This window comes from Motacilla alba, chromosome 27, assembly GCF_015832195.1.
Source record: "Motacilla alba alba isolate MOTALB_02 chromosome 27, Motacilla_alba_V1.0_pri, whole genome shotgun sequence".
Taxonomy (NCBI): Eukaryota; Metazoa; Chordata; class Aves; order Passeriformes; family Motacillidae; genus Motacilla; species Motacilla alba.
The window spans coordinates 1,836,807-1,852,833 of record NC_052042.1 but is presented as its reverse complement, the minus strand read 5'-3'; the positions used below and the strand labels follow the sequence as shown (position 1 = coordinate 1,852,833).

The 16,027-nt window shown below is 53.5% G+C and overlaps 2 protein-coding genes across 3 annotated transcripts in view; one reads left to right on the top strand and one right to left on the bottom strand.

The window, feature by feature from the left end:
* Nucleotides 1–16,027, top strand: part of MEIOC (meiosis specific with coiled-coil domain) — a 39,585-nt gene that overhangs the window by 12,392 nt on the left and 11,166 nt on the right. Inside the window, exons 7-9 of the mRNA XM_038162808.1 lie at nucleotides 1,766–1,946; nucleotides 3,817–4,094; nucleotides 15,127–15,981. Coding sequence (XP_038018736.1) covers nucleotides 1,766–1,946; nucleotides 3,817–4,094; nucleotides 15,127–15,981 — 1,314 coding nt within the window. The remainder of the gene's footprint in view (nucleotides 1–1,765; nucleotides 1,947–3,816; nucleotides 4,095–15,126; nucleotides 15,982–16,027) is intronic.
* On the bottom strand, nucleotides 6,930–15,786 carry CCDC43 (coiled-coil domain containing 43). 2 transcript variants are annotated; one of them, XM_038163292.1, is made up of 5 exons: nucleotides 15,316–15,786; nucleotides 12,601–12,688; nucleotides 10,272–10,407; nucleotides 9,622–9,677; nucleotides 6,930–8,331 (listed from the first exon to the last, which is right to left on the bottom strand). In XM_038163292.1, exons 1-5 carry the CDS (start codon nucleotides 15,544–15,546, stop codon nucleotides 8,144–8,146), a joined length of 699 nt encoding a protein of 232 aa, XP_038019220.1. In that variant the 5' UTR covers nucleotides 15,547–15,786; the 3' UTR covers nucleotides 6,930–8,143. The 2 variants fall into 2 exon arrangements, with proteins under 2 accessions (XP_038019220.1, XP_038019221.1); XM_038163293.1 differs by lacking the exon at nucleotides 6,930–8,331 and adding an exon at nucleotides 8,754–9,370 and having other exon boundaries at nucleotides 9,604–9,677.

The window sequence follows — 16,027 nt, the reverse complement described above, 5'->3', positions numbered from 1 at the left end:
TCCAGTCCTGGAGCCTGTGCACAGCTCTCAGGGGTGCTGCATTCAGAGCAGCTCGGCAGGGAAATGTTCACTGTGGATTTGGAGACACTGTGATGGAGGAGGTCTTTGTGGGAAAAACCAGGTTTAATTAATGTTTGGAAGATATTGACATATATATTTGCTTTAGAGTCTGGTATATTTTAATGCAGAATGATTATCTGATGCACCTTCAGCCTGAGTTTCTGTTACCAGTTTGCTCTTTAAGCCAGTAGAGCAAGGGAGACTGGCATCTGCTGAGCTCTGTGGGCAAACCACGGTGCTGCTGACAGCCCCAGGGTCCTTGGGGAGGTGACAGCTGGGGGAGGAGGGAGCACAAACTCCACCATCAGAATGGTGAGGGGCTGCTGTGGCCTCCTGAGGCCCAGAGACCAGAGCCATGGTGCTGGTGCTGCAGGCAAGGAGAAGCAGAAACCAAGCTGTCCCCCCTGCCAGGGGCTGTGGGGTGGAAGGGTTCTGGGAAGTGCTGGGTTTGGAGGCAGCAGCAGTGCTGGGCCAGCCACTGGGCAGCAGGGGGGAGCAGCAGCCTGTCCTGCCTGCCTCACACAGGAGAAAGAATCCCTGGAGCTGTGTCTGCTCACTGCCTGCAGGACCTGCCTGGTGCTGCTCAGCCAGCTGAGGGATGGACTGGAAGACATGGATGGGCTTAGTGTACCAACACTCCTGCTCTCTGAATCCCAAAAGAATAGCCTTAGCTTCCATGTTTAGAAGGCTTGCCTGCCCTTGTCCTGGTAATTCAAAACTGCCTCCAGAACACTGCTTAAGCCTCTCTAGCCATTTGAGGAGCCAAACTTCAGGGTACAGCACCTCAAACCCTTGTAAGGTACCTTGTTAGGTAGTTTTAAGGATGCTCAACAGCAGAGTGGGGCCGTTAACCTGGATTCTAACATCAGAAATCTTGGTGATGGCCAGAGAGGAACCCTGGAACAAAGGTTTGAGTGGCTGAATCTGGGATTAACTCTTCATAGCTGGAGCATCCAGTTAAATCTTCTCGACAGTCACATGCATTCCTTTAAGGCATTAAGTGTAGCCATGGCCCAAGGAGAATCCCAATTTGGGGTTTTTTAGTTTCTCTTTTTCTGCAGACCAGTAGCCAGGTTCTCAGCATTATGTGACCATGGCTGAGGAGTCACTCAGCACTGGGAAACCCACAAGTGATGTGACTGGTGTAAGATAGAACAACAAAGATGCACATTTTCAGTGGACTAAGCAAACCTGAATTATTTCTGAATGTTTGTTCTCAGCTCCCTTAGTGTTGAGTGTTCATCCCGAAGTCAGCCCACACGTGGTTCCACAGCAGCTTTCCCTGTCCCTGTCCCAGTGCAGCTGTGACTGCTGCTGGCCCAGGCTGCCCTGCACAGCACAAGGTCCCCATCTGGGTTTTCACCCAGAAATTGCAGCAGTGCTCTGAATTCAGGAAAAGGCACGTTGTTCTGAAACCACCTTTTGTTCATGGAGGTCTCAAAAACTGTACAGATCTGGTATTAACCAGTAACCTGGGGGTCCTTACTGGGGTGTTGTAGTTTTGCACACCCAGCTGTACCACAGCTTTGGGTTTGGAGATAACAAATCCCGGGTAAGAACTTAAAACTGCTTCAGCTGTAACTTCATGAACTCTCTCAAAAGAAAGTAATGATGACAATTAATGTGTTCTCCCTAGTTAGGTAATTTCCCTGTGAGTGTGGATGGGTACAGTGTGAACCCCTGTAAGATGTGCATTGTTCATTAGGTTGTGACTTTACTGGGGAAGATGGAGCGCCTGCGCAGTTCCCCGCTGCACGCCAACATCTCCACTGCTCTGGACAAACTCCTGGAGTCGATCCACGTGGTGCAGGCTTGCAGGAAGGATGAAATTGTCAGTGCTTCCAGCCGGCAGCGGCACGGCCCTCCCAGGTGCCAGGATGAGAGAGGTACAGCTGGGCTTACGTACCTTGAGAAGGTAGCTGGGGAGCTGAATGCTTCTTGCAAAAATAAGTGAGGGGGGTTGTAATTCAAGTTTTAACTTACTTTTCAGTGTTAGAGCTTTGTCAAAGGCGGGCTGGGCGGGGTTTGGATGAGGGTTTGAGGAGACAATGAAACTGGGTTTTAGAGATAAATAGATCAAATCAGTTTGGAGGTGCATTCATTCAATTAATGAACTAGAAAGGAATAAAAATTAGTGGGTTTTTTTGATAACACATTCAGGGATTGGAGGTGTTACTAAGCTATTGCCTCTTGCTTCTCCCTGTCCCTCATATCCCTCTTCCTATGAACCCTCCAGCTCTATCTTTGTCTAGAACTTCCTTGGTATCTCCTTGCTGAATCTGCCCAAAGTGACTGAGATAGCCTTAGGTTACAAATGGATTTCCTCTTCAAGCATCGTCTGTCTTAGACTGGCATAGTTACAAATCATATTTTGGGTGGATGCACAAAAATACAATGGGCAGAATGTCTTCATTCTTAATGGTGTTCCAAATAAGCCAAATACTCAGCTTAATCTTTCACCAGTGAACGGGCAGAGTGGCAGGTTCCTTTGTCTCTGAGATGGGAGTCAGGGTAAATTCCTGCTCCTTGCTCCTCTGCCCTCCTACCTTGTGTCAGCAGCTGTTTCTGAATCTTCTGATCCCTTCTGCTTTTCTTTCTCCCTCTGAATTACAGGGATTATTTTACTTCTTTGGGGTATCCCATCATGGAGTTCTGTAATGCTGAAGTTTACCTCAGAAGACACTCTGCAGCATTCTTTCTTTTCACCTGTTCCCCATCATTCTTGTTTCTCTTTACTTTGACTGAAGATTATGGGACTGGTTAAGGTGAAGGGGTTTTTTGGGTGTCGAAGCCCATGAAAACAATTGTCTTTGGAACAGAGTAGTCTGGGAAGGAGCTGTCAGACCCGGAGATCATCCAGGTCCTTGGTGCAGCTGCTGGGAGAGCAGAGGAGGCTCTGCACAGTGGGATCTGATTACTTACCTGGAGGGGTGGAGCTTGGTCCTCTGCCTCCCATTGCTTGTCCTGGAGCAGCAGTTGGGAAGGATTTTTTTGAACACTAAATTATTGGATGCAGTAACTGTATTTGCTCCGTCAGGCAAAACCTGGAGGGAAAGGCCTGAAGCTGTTCTGGTTTGTTTGGGAGCCGGTCTTGCCCAGCCCTGTTTCCACAGCACCTTTCCATTCCATCTGATCCAATATTAAGCACTTATTACAGAATCACAGGATGGCTTTGGTGGGAAGGGTCCTTAAAGCTCATCTAGTTCCAACTCTGCCATGGGCAGGGACACCTTCCACTGTCCCAGGCTGCTCCAAGCCCTGTCCAGCCTGACCTTGGGCACTGCCAGGGGTGGGCATCCACAGCTGCTCTGGGCACCCTGTGCCAGAGTAACGGGACCACGGTTACAGCCCCACGGTTCAGCACCCCTTCACAGAACATGAGCTGTGAGCTTCAGTCCAGTGCCCCAAACGAGCTGTTCCTTCACCCGTGGTAAGGATTTCTTGGCAGGACAGGTGAAGGACCCTGCTGTGACCAGAAGGGGAGGGCCCAGGTGCCATTAGTGTGTGTGTGTGTGTGAACATGGAGCACCCCAGCCCCGGGGTGCAGCATCAGTAGGAAGGTTCTCCTTAACAAACAAACTCAGAACCTAAAAACGGCACACCTGCCTCGCTGCGTGAGGGCAGAGAAATGCAATTGCAGCTTTTATAAACCTGTAAAGGGCCAGACGAGGTCAGACACGACAGGGACCGAGGGTGTGGGGCGAGGGCAGCCCCAGCAGCGCTCCGGGACTAAAGGGCCGTTTCCTCCCTCTGCAGTGGTGCTGGCTCTGGCCGCGGCGCTCCGAGCCCTGTGCCTGGCCACGCGCAAGGTGCGCACCGTGCTGTGGTGCGCCTTCCAGATGACCCTGCCCAAACCCTCCGCTGGCAAACGGGCTCGGGAGAGACTTCCTCAGGAGGGAGCGGTGCCCGAAGAGAAACGAGCCGAGACCCCCCCGGCTGCGGCCGCGGCCCCGCGAGGGCCCAGGGAAGGGGGGGCAGAGGGAGCCCCGGGGCCGTGCACGGACCTGCTCCGCAGTGTGTATGAGAGAGGAGAGGTGAATTCCTCGTAATTTTTGGTTCTTTTTAGTTACTTCAAAGTTTCAACTGCTAAAGTTCATATTTAAAGCTATATCTTGATGAGAAGTGAGATTTGCCTTAAGGGCTCTCAGGTTAAGCTGTTAACGTGATGGGCAGGGTCAGAATGTTGTAAAGCCAAACTGGTGAATGTTAACTTAAAAAAATAATCAGACTAATTCATTAACAGCCAAGATATTATTTAACTCCTGTGGGTGAAGCCTGGTGTCCAACTGTCCCCATAACTCCTTTTAGTTTTGCTTTAGGAAATAGGTTTTTAAATAATGATTCTTAAAGACTGTGGTGTGACGGGGTGTGAGGTTGGTGTCAGATCAGATTGTGATGTAAAATGGTTTCCTTATTGAAGTAAAACCTGGAAACAGAAAGAAAAAAAGCTAGAAATACCCAATATTCATGTAAAACTAGATATTTAAAATACAAATATTTATGAATTTGAGATTTTAAAGTCTACGTTTGGGAAAGGCAATATGCACCAGGTGCCACTAAATTACCAGTAGAGCATAATTGCTGTGTGAAACCATGAATTTAGTGAATGTGTTCAGGTATTTGGAATGCTCTTGGGAACAAATGAACTACTGTTGTAAAGTATTTAAGCATAATCAAACTACGACAGGCAGACAGGATTGTCCTGCAGAGCTGTGAAGGAGCTTCAATAATGAGCGTTGTTTTTAATTTAACTTCAGAAAAGGTCGTGCCAAGTTCTGAAATTTGGATTTTCTTGAAGTTACTAGTTTGGTTTGAAATTTGATTGTCAACTTCTCGACTTCTTAGTTCCCTTCTGCATTTGGGCAGCTCCCAGCACTGGTGTTTGCTTGCAGCTCTCAGTCTTTAGGAGCAGGAGTGATGGATTCACCAGCACCCGACGCTGGTGCTCAGGACAGAGTGGCCCTGGGGAAGCCACTTGAACAGTGGGTTACAGTTACTGAGCTGACCATGCCTGCACACCCTGGTACTGACATGGCTCTGTTCTTCCTGCTGCTGGGAATGCTGATTTGCAGAAGGGGTGATAGCATTAGATAAATTGTCATGAGATGATGTGCAGAAACGACTGAGAAAGGCTCAGCAGAAGGTGGGGTGTGATCACGGCAACGACAGAAGTGCTGCCGGGTGAGAGGGGCAGAACAAGCACAGCTTCCTAACAGCCACTGCACTGGGGCTTGTTCAGTTCGACCCAGGCTGTGTTGATGTCAAAGCAAAACTGACTGTGCTGACTGGAGTTGTCTATAAGAAATAAATTCATTTTTGTTGAAGAGCTTCTGTTCTGCAAGTGTGTTTCCAGGCCGGGCTCCTCGAGCCTGAAGCGGGACCGGGGGAAGCATTCGGTCTGTTATGGAACTGTGTTCAGGAAAGAGCAGAGGGGAGGCTGAAATGCCTCTCTGGAGACAGCTGTGACCATAACGTTGGACATGCCAAGGGAGCCAGAGTAGGGAATGTTTCTTCCCTGCAAATGTCTCCGCTCCAAGCTCTGCACTGCCAGGGAAGGCTGATGCAGCAATTCTGTCATCTGCACTGGGAATCTTAGGGGTGAGTCCAGAGTATTCCTGCTCTATAAATAACTCCGTGCTGTCAGTGCCAGCTGTGCGCTGCTGACTGTCCTGAATGGAGCAGCAGTGGTTGGAGCTCCAGAAGCCGAGTTGCTGCCTGCCTGGGCACACGATCCATGGCACAAATTGCTGGCACGGGAAGGGGTGGGCCCATAGTCCTGGGGGGCAGGGGTGGGCAGAGGGGGCAGTCCTGCAGCCTCATGGGCTGCGAAGCATCAGCTCACTTTGGGTTTCCAACAGCCCTGAGGGTTTCTAACACCACTGGTGCTGCTCCTGGCCACGGTTCCACTCTGCCCCAGAACAGCTGCTGGAAGCCAAAGGGCTGGACTTGCCCTTGCTCCTGATCCCTGTGCCTGGCTGGGAGTGCAGGGGACAGTGGTGCCTGCAGAGGGATCTGCAGGGCTGGGGGAGCCAGTTCCCACCATGTGTGTGACTGTGCCCTTCTTGCATCCATGCAGACTCCTAGGCATGTGCACACACAGTGTAGCCTGTTTTTCCTGGACAGGCTCTGGAGCACAGCAGTGAGCAGAACTGGCTCAGGGCCTCCTCCCCTGAAGAGGTGAACGCTGCCCTTCCCTGGCTCCTCACAACCAAAGGTCTCAGGAGGCCATGACAGGCTCAGGTGGGCCGTGCCTGTGCAGGTAGGCAGCTCCAGCCCTCAGCTTGCATTCTCCTTGGAAGCCAAGGGCTGAGCAGTTCAGTGCCAGGTCACAGAGCTCTGGGAAAAGCCACTTTGGCTGACTAGGATGGGCAGCATCTGCTGCCAGAGCCAGTGGGGTGCCAGCAGGAGATGAGATTGCCCGTGCTGCCAGCCTCCTGAGCCCCGCGGGTGGCCAGGGCTGCCTCAGGCAGAGCCAGTGCCTCACCCAGCCTCAGCCCCAGCTGGTGCTGGGCTCCAGGGCACCAGGATATGAGGCTGGCCTGTGGAGCTGGGGCTGAGTGACACCCCCTCCCTCAAGAGCTGCCCCCTGCCCTGTTCCACCGCAGTCCCTGAAATACCAGCTAGGAAGCACCGCAGTGCACCAGGCCAGGCTGGGAAGAGAGCACCAGGGAGCAGCACAGCTGGGTCAGCTCCCAGGAAAGAGGGCACCACAGCCCTGAGAAAGAGGGCATGAATGAAGCTGCATCTGCACCAAGGCAGCAACAGGCAAGCCTTCAGAAATGCTGCTGCTGGGCAAGGGGCCAGCAAGGACACGGGACACACCACTGGCACTGCCATCACCAATGGCAACATCACTCAGAGGAACTCACTTCTTGGCCAATCAAGATTTATTATTCAAGTCCAAAGATAAAGCAGCTGGAGACTCACACACACACAGCAGCAGCTTGAGGGGGAGGCCTGGCCCTGCAGTCAGAGCAGTGCTGAAAGCAGTGCTGGCTTGGGCACCCTGGGAGTGCAGGAGCACAGGAGCTCAGCACAGGTCACCTCACAGCAAACACCTGGAGCATGCTGCAGCACAGAGCCCAGGCACACCCGTTCCTCCACAGCCCCTCCTTCCCCCTCAGTTCACAGGATTAGTGTTCTCCTTCCCCAGCAGGCAACACCATCACAAAAAGGCTGGAGCAGCAGGAACGAGCCCTTCGGGGAGAGGAGGAGCACTGCAGTTCCTGATGGCAGCTGTGCCCAATGGGCAGCGACCCCAGTGCATCCCTGGTTCACCCTGCTTGTGCCAAACCAGCTTCAGAGCTTCACCCTGGCAACAGCTGCGGAACTAACAGTCCACGTTCACCCCACAGAACATTAGGGAACACCATTTTCCAGCTCTCTGGAGTCCTAAAACTGCGTTAGGAGTGTGGTTTGCTGCTGCTGAGGCCAACGCTCCTGCCCGGGCAGTGTTTCCCTCACTCACAGGCCACAGGTGATGCAGTCACATCAGTGCAGCTCACCTCTGTTTCACACATCTCGCTCCTCTGCTGCAGCCCAGCACTGCCCTGTGCTGAGCTCAGCCCCAGGCCTGCTCTCCCAGCCTGAGCAGGGCTGGAGTGTCGGCCTCAGCAGTGCAAACACAGCGATTTGCAGAGACATTTTTCAAGGCTTGTGTCAATGAATTCATGCGTGCCCCAGGGCAGCGTGTCCTGGCTCATGGCAGGATAGGCTCAGCTCAAAGCACGGCCAGTGCAGGGGCTGCTCCTACACCATGCTCTGCTCCCACGTGGTCAGAAGTAAAAATGGATCAATTTAACAAGACAGACATAATCACTTCACCCTTCTTTGGTACAGACACTGGCCACGAGCACTAACTGGGACACTGATACCACAAGCACAGGGCACACTGAGTCCAGGAGCTACTCAGAGATTCTGTTCTGCTATGTAACAAAACAAAACAAAAAAAAAAAAGGAAAAAAAAGGCACCACTTTCCAAGAACTGCTCCCGTCCACGTGCCTGGCATTCTTGCTGCTTTTTAAACACACACCATATTCAGAATTAATTTTATCCTTTGAGAGTCCAACTGGAAATCCCCAGCTACCGCTTCCGCTCGCCTTTCTGTGTTCGTTTCTTCTCCTTCTCCTTCCGTTCCTGCTTGGCCAGCTTGTCCTTCTCCCGCTGCAGTTTATCCTGCTCTTTCTTCCTCTGGAACTCATCCCGCAGCAGCTCCCTCTCCAGCTTCCTGGCATTCAGCACATCCTCCACGTTGGTGTTTCGGAACAGCGCTGCAGAGGGCTAAGGGCCGACAACGCTCTGGCTGAGGTCACCTGAGATGGTGCCTGTGGCACGTGGGAGGTTTGTTCTACCTCCTCTCTCACCTTCTGACTCCCTACTTCCTCACCAGGCAGGTATGGAACTGGGGAATGAGGAATGCAGAAAGGAGAAGGAATCTCTGGTTGCTTTTCCAGAAAGAAAAGTCAGGTTGAAAAAACACCCACTCCTAGAGAAGGAAGGGTCTGGAGCACAATTCCAGTGAGGAGTGGCAGAGGGAGCTGGGGGTGGTCAGCCTGGAGAAATGGAGGCTCAGGGGGACCCTCTCAGTCTCCACAACTCCCTGACAGGAGGGGACAGCCAGGTGGGGGTCAGGCTCTGCTCCCAGGGAACAGGGACAGGGCAAGAGGAAACAGCCTCAAGTTGTGCCAGGAGAGCTTTAGGTTGGATATTGGAAAAACTACTGCCTGAAAGGGTGGTCAGGCGTTGGCACTTGGGGACAGGGGTTAGTGGTGGCCTTGGCAGTGATGGGGGAATGGCTGGACTCAATCCCAGAGGACTTTTCCAACCTTAGTAATTCTATGTTTTTTTCCTAGAAAAATGATGTTGCCTACTGGTTTTTGAGACTGATGTGTAAAAATACCTGTCAAACCTCTACAGACCTGAAAAGAAGCAAACCCAGGGCACAGCCTCGAGTGGGCTCACTGCAGCTGTGTGACATGTCTGAACACACACATACATGTACATACACGTGTGTACGTGCAGACAGACAGGTGCATGCATGTCCCTAATGCAGAGACAAGAATAAATTAGGTTTCATCTTTAATTATGTGATAAAACCTGCTTCCATCTTAAATGTGCCAGCTGGGAGCTCAAGGATGGTCCCAATTCTGAGACAGACACAGGCCCCTTGGTCCTGCCCACCCCGAGTGTTCAGCTGCACCATGGCCTGCCAAGCTTCATTCCTGACACGATTTCCCTCTCTGGACACCAGTCAACATTAACCTGATGTTCTGGGAGCCTTGTCCTTATCAATACACATGATCCATGAAGCTGCAAAAAGGTGGAAGAGGGAAAGAGGGGAGGAGAAGGAAATGAATGGCAGGGTCGGTGTGAGTGCTGCACACAGAGCACACGGACTGTCACTGTCACTGTGAGCAAGGTCAGGGGAGAAAAAACAGAAAAAAAACAATCCCCAAGCTTAAAAGGTGACCCTACAGAAACAGGGAGAGAAGAATGGGAAACTCACCATGGAGGCTGCCTGTCTGACAAGCAGCCTGACTCACCAGGAATTGAAAGGATACATTTTTCTGATCCAATATTTACAGCTGTCGTCAATCCATCCTGTTCATCCCCACCAGTGAGAGAATTAAGGAAACACAGACATCAGTAATGATCTTGTGCCTCTCCACAGCCACACTTCTCAAATAACAGCCTTATAAAGCCAGGAAGGAGCAGCTGGACTCTCACAGAGCAGGTAAGCACAGCTCCCACCCTCTGCTCCACAGCCAGATGCAGTTGCCTACGATTTACTCTGCTGGGCAGGGAAGAGCTCATTCTTCAGCACCACAAAGAGTTAACTTCTAACCCTCCCACTCCACACACTCTCTGTAAAGGATTATTTCAGCAGATTTCTCCTGGGAAAGCAAGAGAGATCAGCAGTAGCTGCTGAGGGATGGGGGCATTCACTGCTCTCCCGCCACACACCTGGGCTGGGCAAAGAGCCACAGCCATGTGCTGCTGGGGACAAACACCCTGCCAGGACCATCAGCTCGCAGCACTCCACAAACAAGGAGCTTCCATGCTTTGGCCATGGCAGTATTTTGCTGAAGGAAGACTGCAAAGCATCCCCAGCTCTCCCCAGCAGACCCTGCAGAGCTGGGAGGGCATTGTTTGAGGAGGTTTAGAGCAGGTGATGTCCCTCAGAGCCCCCAGCAGTGCTGGAAAAGGATATTCCTCCTCATCAGTCACGTTGGCATACTGGGCCAGCAGCGCAGCCTTCCTCTGCTTCTCCTCCTGGGACACCTCCTTGGGCTTCACCACTATCCTGGCCTGCTTCTCCATCATGCTGGCGATGGCCTGGACCTCATCTGGCAGGAGAGCAGTGACGGTGTCAGCCCAGGCCACAGACACGGCCACCAAGCCCCTGGTGTCACCCACTGCCTGCTCCCTCTGCAGCTCCACCAGCCCATGTCCTGCAGGGGAAATGCACCCACCCAAAGGGAGATGTCCCACCCAAAAACACCCCTGAGCTTTTCCCAAGGGCACCGGTGGTGCCAAAGCCAGCTGCTCTGGGGAGTTCCAGCTGGGATCTGGGAGAGATGGAGCTGCTGAGGAGCCACCACGGGGCTGGCTAGGCCAGCATGGGGCTGACACCCTGAGGTGACAGGTGATGGCAGGCTGTGCTTCTCTCTTGGAGGGGAATTCCCTGGGCTGCACCCAGCCACCACCAGACACTGTTATTCCTGGAGTAAGGGAAGTTTCACAGTGAAACTGGAATCAATCAGGCTCTGGCTAATGAAAATCCGTTTGACCCCAAATCACATTCTCTTACGCTTCAAAGCAGCTTAATAAGTTTATTTAAGTATGTACTTAACCCCCATCACAGAGAAATTCTGAAAACCTGAAGTGAGGCATCAGTTCCATGCTCTCCCTTTCTTTCCAACCAAGAAAAACCAACAGCTGATTTACCTTTTAACACTGAAATCCCACTGCCCATTTCCTAAAATGATATCTGGGTTTCAACACCAATTTTTTTTCAGTCTGTTAATCACTTATCCTCAGGACTCTGTTATTCTGAGTAGATACACACTTCAGTGGGGATTTATCCTTTTATGGAACCCCTGCGATTTAATTTCACCCTGGAATTCCATAACTCCAGACACACCGTGCTGCTTTTTTATAACAAGAAAAATCCCTGTGGGTGAGCACTGTCAGGAGCAGGAGGAGCTCAGCAGCAGCTCCAACAATCCCAGTCACTTGTCCTCAAGAGGAATTTATTTTATTTAATGCATGGAACAGCATTAACTTTTCCCCGTCCCCAGCCAAAGGCAAGGTCAGGCCAAGAGCAGAATTCCAGGATTTCTGGGGAAAGCCACTGAGCTGCTGAGTGGTGGAGCCACTGTGTCCATGCAGGGGGTGAGGCAGAGGGGGAGGTTGGGGCTGATGCAGTGACCAGGGACTTGCTGCCAGAGCCATTCCTGGGTGACACCAGGCACTGACCATGTGCTGTTTGCAACCAGAGGCAAAAAGAAAATGCAATGCCAACAAAAAGCAGGATTTAGACCAAAGGGACATTCCATTGTCACGATCTCCTGTCGGGTCTGTGCCACTGCAATGTCACTGATCCGTGCTTGAAGCACAAATCCTCCCAGCTCACAGCCCACTGCATCCAGAGCCCTGCACAGGGACCAGGACAAACCTCCCCACACACGGACAGCTCCCAGCTGAGCACAGGGGATGGACACAGGCACAGTGGGGCTGGGGAAGGAGCAGTGACAGTTTAGCAGCAGCCTCACAGAGCTTCCTCCAACAGGCATTTATGGCAAAAAAGGACAGTTGTAAGGGAAAATGTTGGAAGAGGAAATAAGAGACACGTGTGGGGGTGAGCAGCAGCAGCAGGGACAGGCAGCTCTCCCCAGGGCACTGCAGGTGCACAAACCAGCTGCTTTCCAGACTGCCTCGACAGAAGCAGCACAGGTTTCTATACCAGAATAGCTGCAGTGCCAGCACTGAGCAGAGACAGCCCTGGATGTGCTGGGAAAGGAGGTTTGTGAAAAAAGCACAGAATGGTTCGGACTGGACCTTAATGGCTGTCTCATCAGAAAAAAATCCTGTAGAAAAAGAAAAAAAACACACACAAAAAAAACCCCACCAAAACCACACACACACACAAAACAAACAAACAAACAAAACAAAAATGACAAAAACTAAACCAAAACAAACAAATAACCAAACAACCACCACAAAAACCCCAAATAAACAACAGAAGGCAAAAAAAAAACACAAACAAGAAAAGGAAAAAAAACCCCACCACCTTTCCCCTGCAGGATGATGAACCCAAAGAGCAGCAAATGCTGGGGCAGCCCAAAGTGAAGCTGCTCATCCCCGTGCCAGGTGAAAGAGTGACTGAGCAGCAATAGAGAGAGAGGCAGCTCAGACCTGCAGCCATGGGGCAGCATTGGTTTAATTCCTACCAGGAAAAAGTTCCCTTTGAGGTGAGGCCCTGCAGGTCACCCCACACTGAGGACCAGGGCACAGCACCCCAGGGCACAGCACTCTACCTTCTTTCTCCTCTTTGCAATCAACGACCTGGGAGTCAGACCACCTCTCCACAACCTCTCTGCACACATCATTCAAGAGATCTTCTTCCTAGAAAGGGAAAAGAGACTCCTCAGACTTGGAACAGAGTTGGCTGCTTCAAACAAGCACCAGTCAGACAAGAAAAGCAGCAGCCACAAAGGATCTGCAGGCCCAGCAGTCAGCTCAGGAAGAGCTTTTCACCCCAAATGTGCCTGTTAAACACACACAGGACTCTGGTTTCCCTGGTCGCTGTGCACATGGACACTCTGACACACGTGGGTTCCACAAGGGTGGCTGTGGGGGTGCCACGGCCCTGCCCACACCCACGAGGCCCCCAAGCCTCCTGCCCTGCATCCTCTCTCTCCCTGAGCAAGGCCACAGGGAAGTGACTCAGTGCTGCCTCCACGCCAAGCTCACTAAAGGGAATAAATTACAGGGGATAAATCACAGCTTGGGGCCAGGAGCTGGAACCCCTGTGCTGGTGCTGACAGACCATCACCACCTGCACGGACATCCTGCTCCCCCGTGACCTGCCTGGAACGTTAAACACGACTTAGCAATGGCAGTGGGACACATCTCCCTGCTCCAGCAGGGCTCCTCCAGGGGCTGCAGGAGAATCTCTGCTCCCCCCATCCCCAGGGGCAGCAGGGGCACTGCTGCCTCACCGTGGTCCCAGCACAGAATCCCAGGGGAATCCCAGCTGCGGTGCCTGGAGCAGCTCCTGACCCTGCAGATCTCTCCCAGCTTCTCACTCCTCTCTCCAGCTGTGCTCCTGCAGCTGGATTTGTTACCTAAAGGTGCTGAGTGTCTTGGAGCCCTCTGGCATTTGCTCCATGGAACACAGGACAGCCAGACACCACTGATGGGGGTCACAGACCTCAAGGGCCACCACCAAATATTGCAAAGAAACAAGAAATTATCTTGGTTTGGCATTCAGTAAATACAGAAAAAAATCAACCATGGAAAATACAGGTGAGGTGGATTCTATCTGGTTTAAAGAGAAGAACTGGACAGAAACAGAACTCGATTTCATGTTTCTTGATTAGGAATGGCAGAAAAACCCTAGAGCAAGACATGATCAGGACTGAGGAACCATGGACATGAGAGCAAATGTCACCTTATTTTAACAGTGTTTGTGAAATACAAACAAATGAACAAAAGAAAAATCCCCTGTAATTTGTGTATGGAACTAGGACAAGAGACTTGGCAAGAAAACCCCCAAATTCACCAAATCAAACATTGTTTTAAAAGTCAGTACAGAAATAAGCAGAGTCTAAAGATAAAGAAACAAAAAAAAGATATTAAAAAAGAACAGACTACAATGAGTAATTACAAAGTCTGAGGGTTCAAGAGACAAAAACGTTTTACAGGAATGGCAGAAAAATCCAAGTGAGCCAGAAGCTGCAAATGAGGCTCAGCTCATGATGTTGAGCAGCCCTGGACTGGAGGGACAGGGGAGCCCCACAGCTGCTCAGTCCCGGCAGCAGCAGCACAGGAGGGAACTGAGCACTGAGCAGGAAAGGGGAAACGGCAGAAAACTGGAATATCAGGAAAGGGGAATATCAGTGGCAGGGCCAGCCAGCACTGCTCAGCCAGGACACACTTCCCAGGCCTGGAGAGGGCCAGGCACAGTGATGGGGATGGAATGAAGTCTGGTAATTACAGGGAGGTTAATTAACCTCGACTACTGCAGAGCAGCACTTTGCAAAGACATCTGGCTCCATCCCTCAGGAGGCACCGTTTGCTTCTCAGGCTCTTTGAGGCTCCAAGCTGCACTGACACAGCTGAAGGAGCTCACTGCTGTGCCCCAGGGTGGGGAGGGGACAGGGACAGCAGGGGAGGGTGCTCTGGCTTTTAGGAAACCCTAAAAGTGGGATGGCACAGCCAGTGTACAGAAGGAATGGTGTCATACCTGTGATAACCCTCCCAGTCCCTCTGGGTTTTGTGCTCCCACAGTGATATTTTGGGAGGAAATCAGCGACAGCCACTGAGCAGACAGTTCCCAACACCAGCGCTACTCATGATTTAACGTTTTACACTGTGAAACATCCATTTATTAAAAATCCCGAGACACAGACACTGTAAAAATCATACAGGGAGGATTATCGAAGAGAAATCCGTCCCTGCGCTCTCCTGGCTCCCAGGAATCCGGCAGGAGCAGAGGCAAGCGCTGCCCACGCACGGCTGTTCCCGTCCGTCCCAGCCCCAGCGGGATCCGATTTCTGACAGACAACGCGTGTGCGAGCCCCGACAGCACCGCCCCACACTCCTGCCAGAGGATTTCCCATTAAAAGTCACCTCTCGATGCCCGCCCGGCGCCACCCAGCCCGCGCTGAACCCCGAGCGCTGCACCCAAACCAGGGCGATCCCTGCGCTCCCCACGAGCAGCCCCTTCCACAGAGCTCCCATCAGCCCCAGCCTGGCACAACACCCGCAAACAAGCACCGAGACCCCGCAAGGCTCGCGGGTGGAGGCACAAAAAGCCCCTGGTGCGGGTGTCCTCGCAGGCCGGGGTAACCCGCTCCGGGAAGGGGCCGATGCGCCCAGGGCTGCGCCGTCCTCCCCACGGAGCCCGCAGCCCCCCGGCGCCTCGTGGGCTGCAGGGGAGCCCCGGCGGGAGCACGGCGCGCTCCTCGGCACGGGGAGAACGGCGAGACCCCGCGGGCCCGGGGCGGCGGAGGGACCCGCGCCCTTACCAGGCAGGCGGCCAGGACGGCCCGCAGCGCCTCCAGCCGCTCCTCGTCGCTCTCCTCCTCCCGCAGCAGCCCCTCGATGTAGGCGCCGTACACGGCGCGGTCCAGCCCCAGCGCGTCCAGCCGCGCTGCGAGCCATGCCGGGAAGGGCGGCGGCTCCGGGAGCAGCACGGGGGCCGGGATCGGGATCGCCATCGGGATCGGGGCCGCGCCCGCCCCGCCGGGCGCCGCCATCTTGGGCCTGCAGAGGGAGGGGACGGTGGCCGCGGCGGGACAAACTTGTGGCGCCGGCGGGAGCGGAGGGAGCGAGGTCGGTGCCGGTGCCGGTGCGGCCGTGCCCGGACGGGAGCGGCGGGGCCGGGCGGGCGGCCCGGTGTGCCCCGTGTGCGCCCCGCGCCCCCTGCGCCCCTGGCACAGCCTCTCTTTACCCCGGAGAGCGGTTTCGCGGGGAGCGGCGCGTCCCTGCGCGGCCGCCGTGCGGGGCGGGGCGGGCGGCGAAATTTAAACACGGACGAGCGGCGGGCTCCCGGCGCCTCCGAGCCGGGCAGGGCCGTGGCCATGGCCGGCACGGCCTCCCCTCGGCCCCTCCGCGGACAGTCCTTCTACCTGGACCTGCCGAGCGGCCGCAGCGCCCGGGAGCTGGCGGAGGCCATCGGGCGGCTCGGTGGGGTGAGCGCGGGCCGGGGCCGTGAGGGGCTGCGGGGGGTCCAGGGGG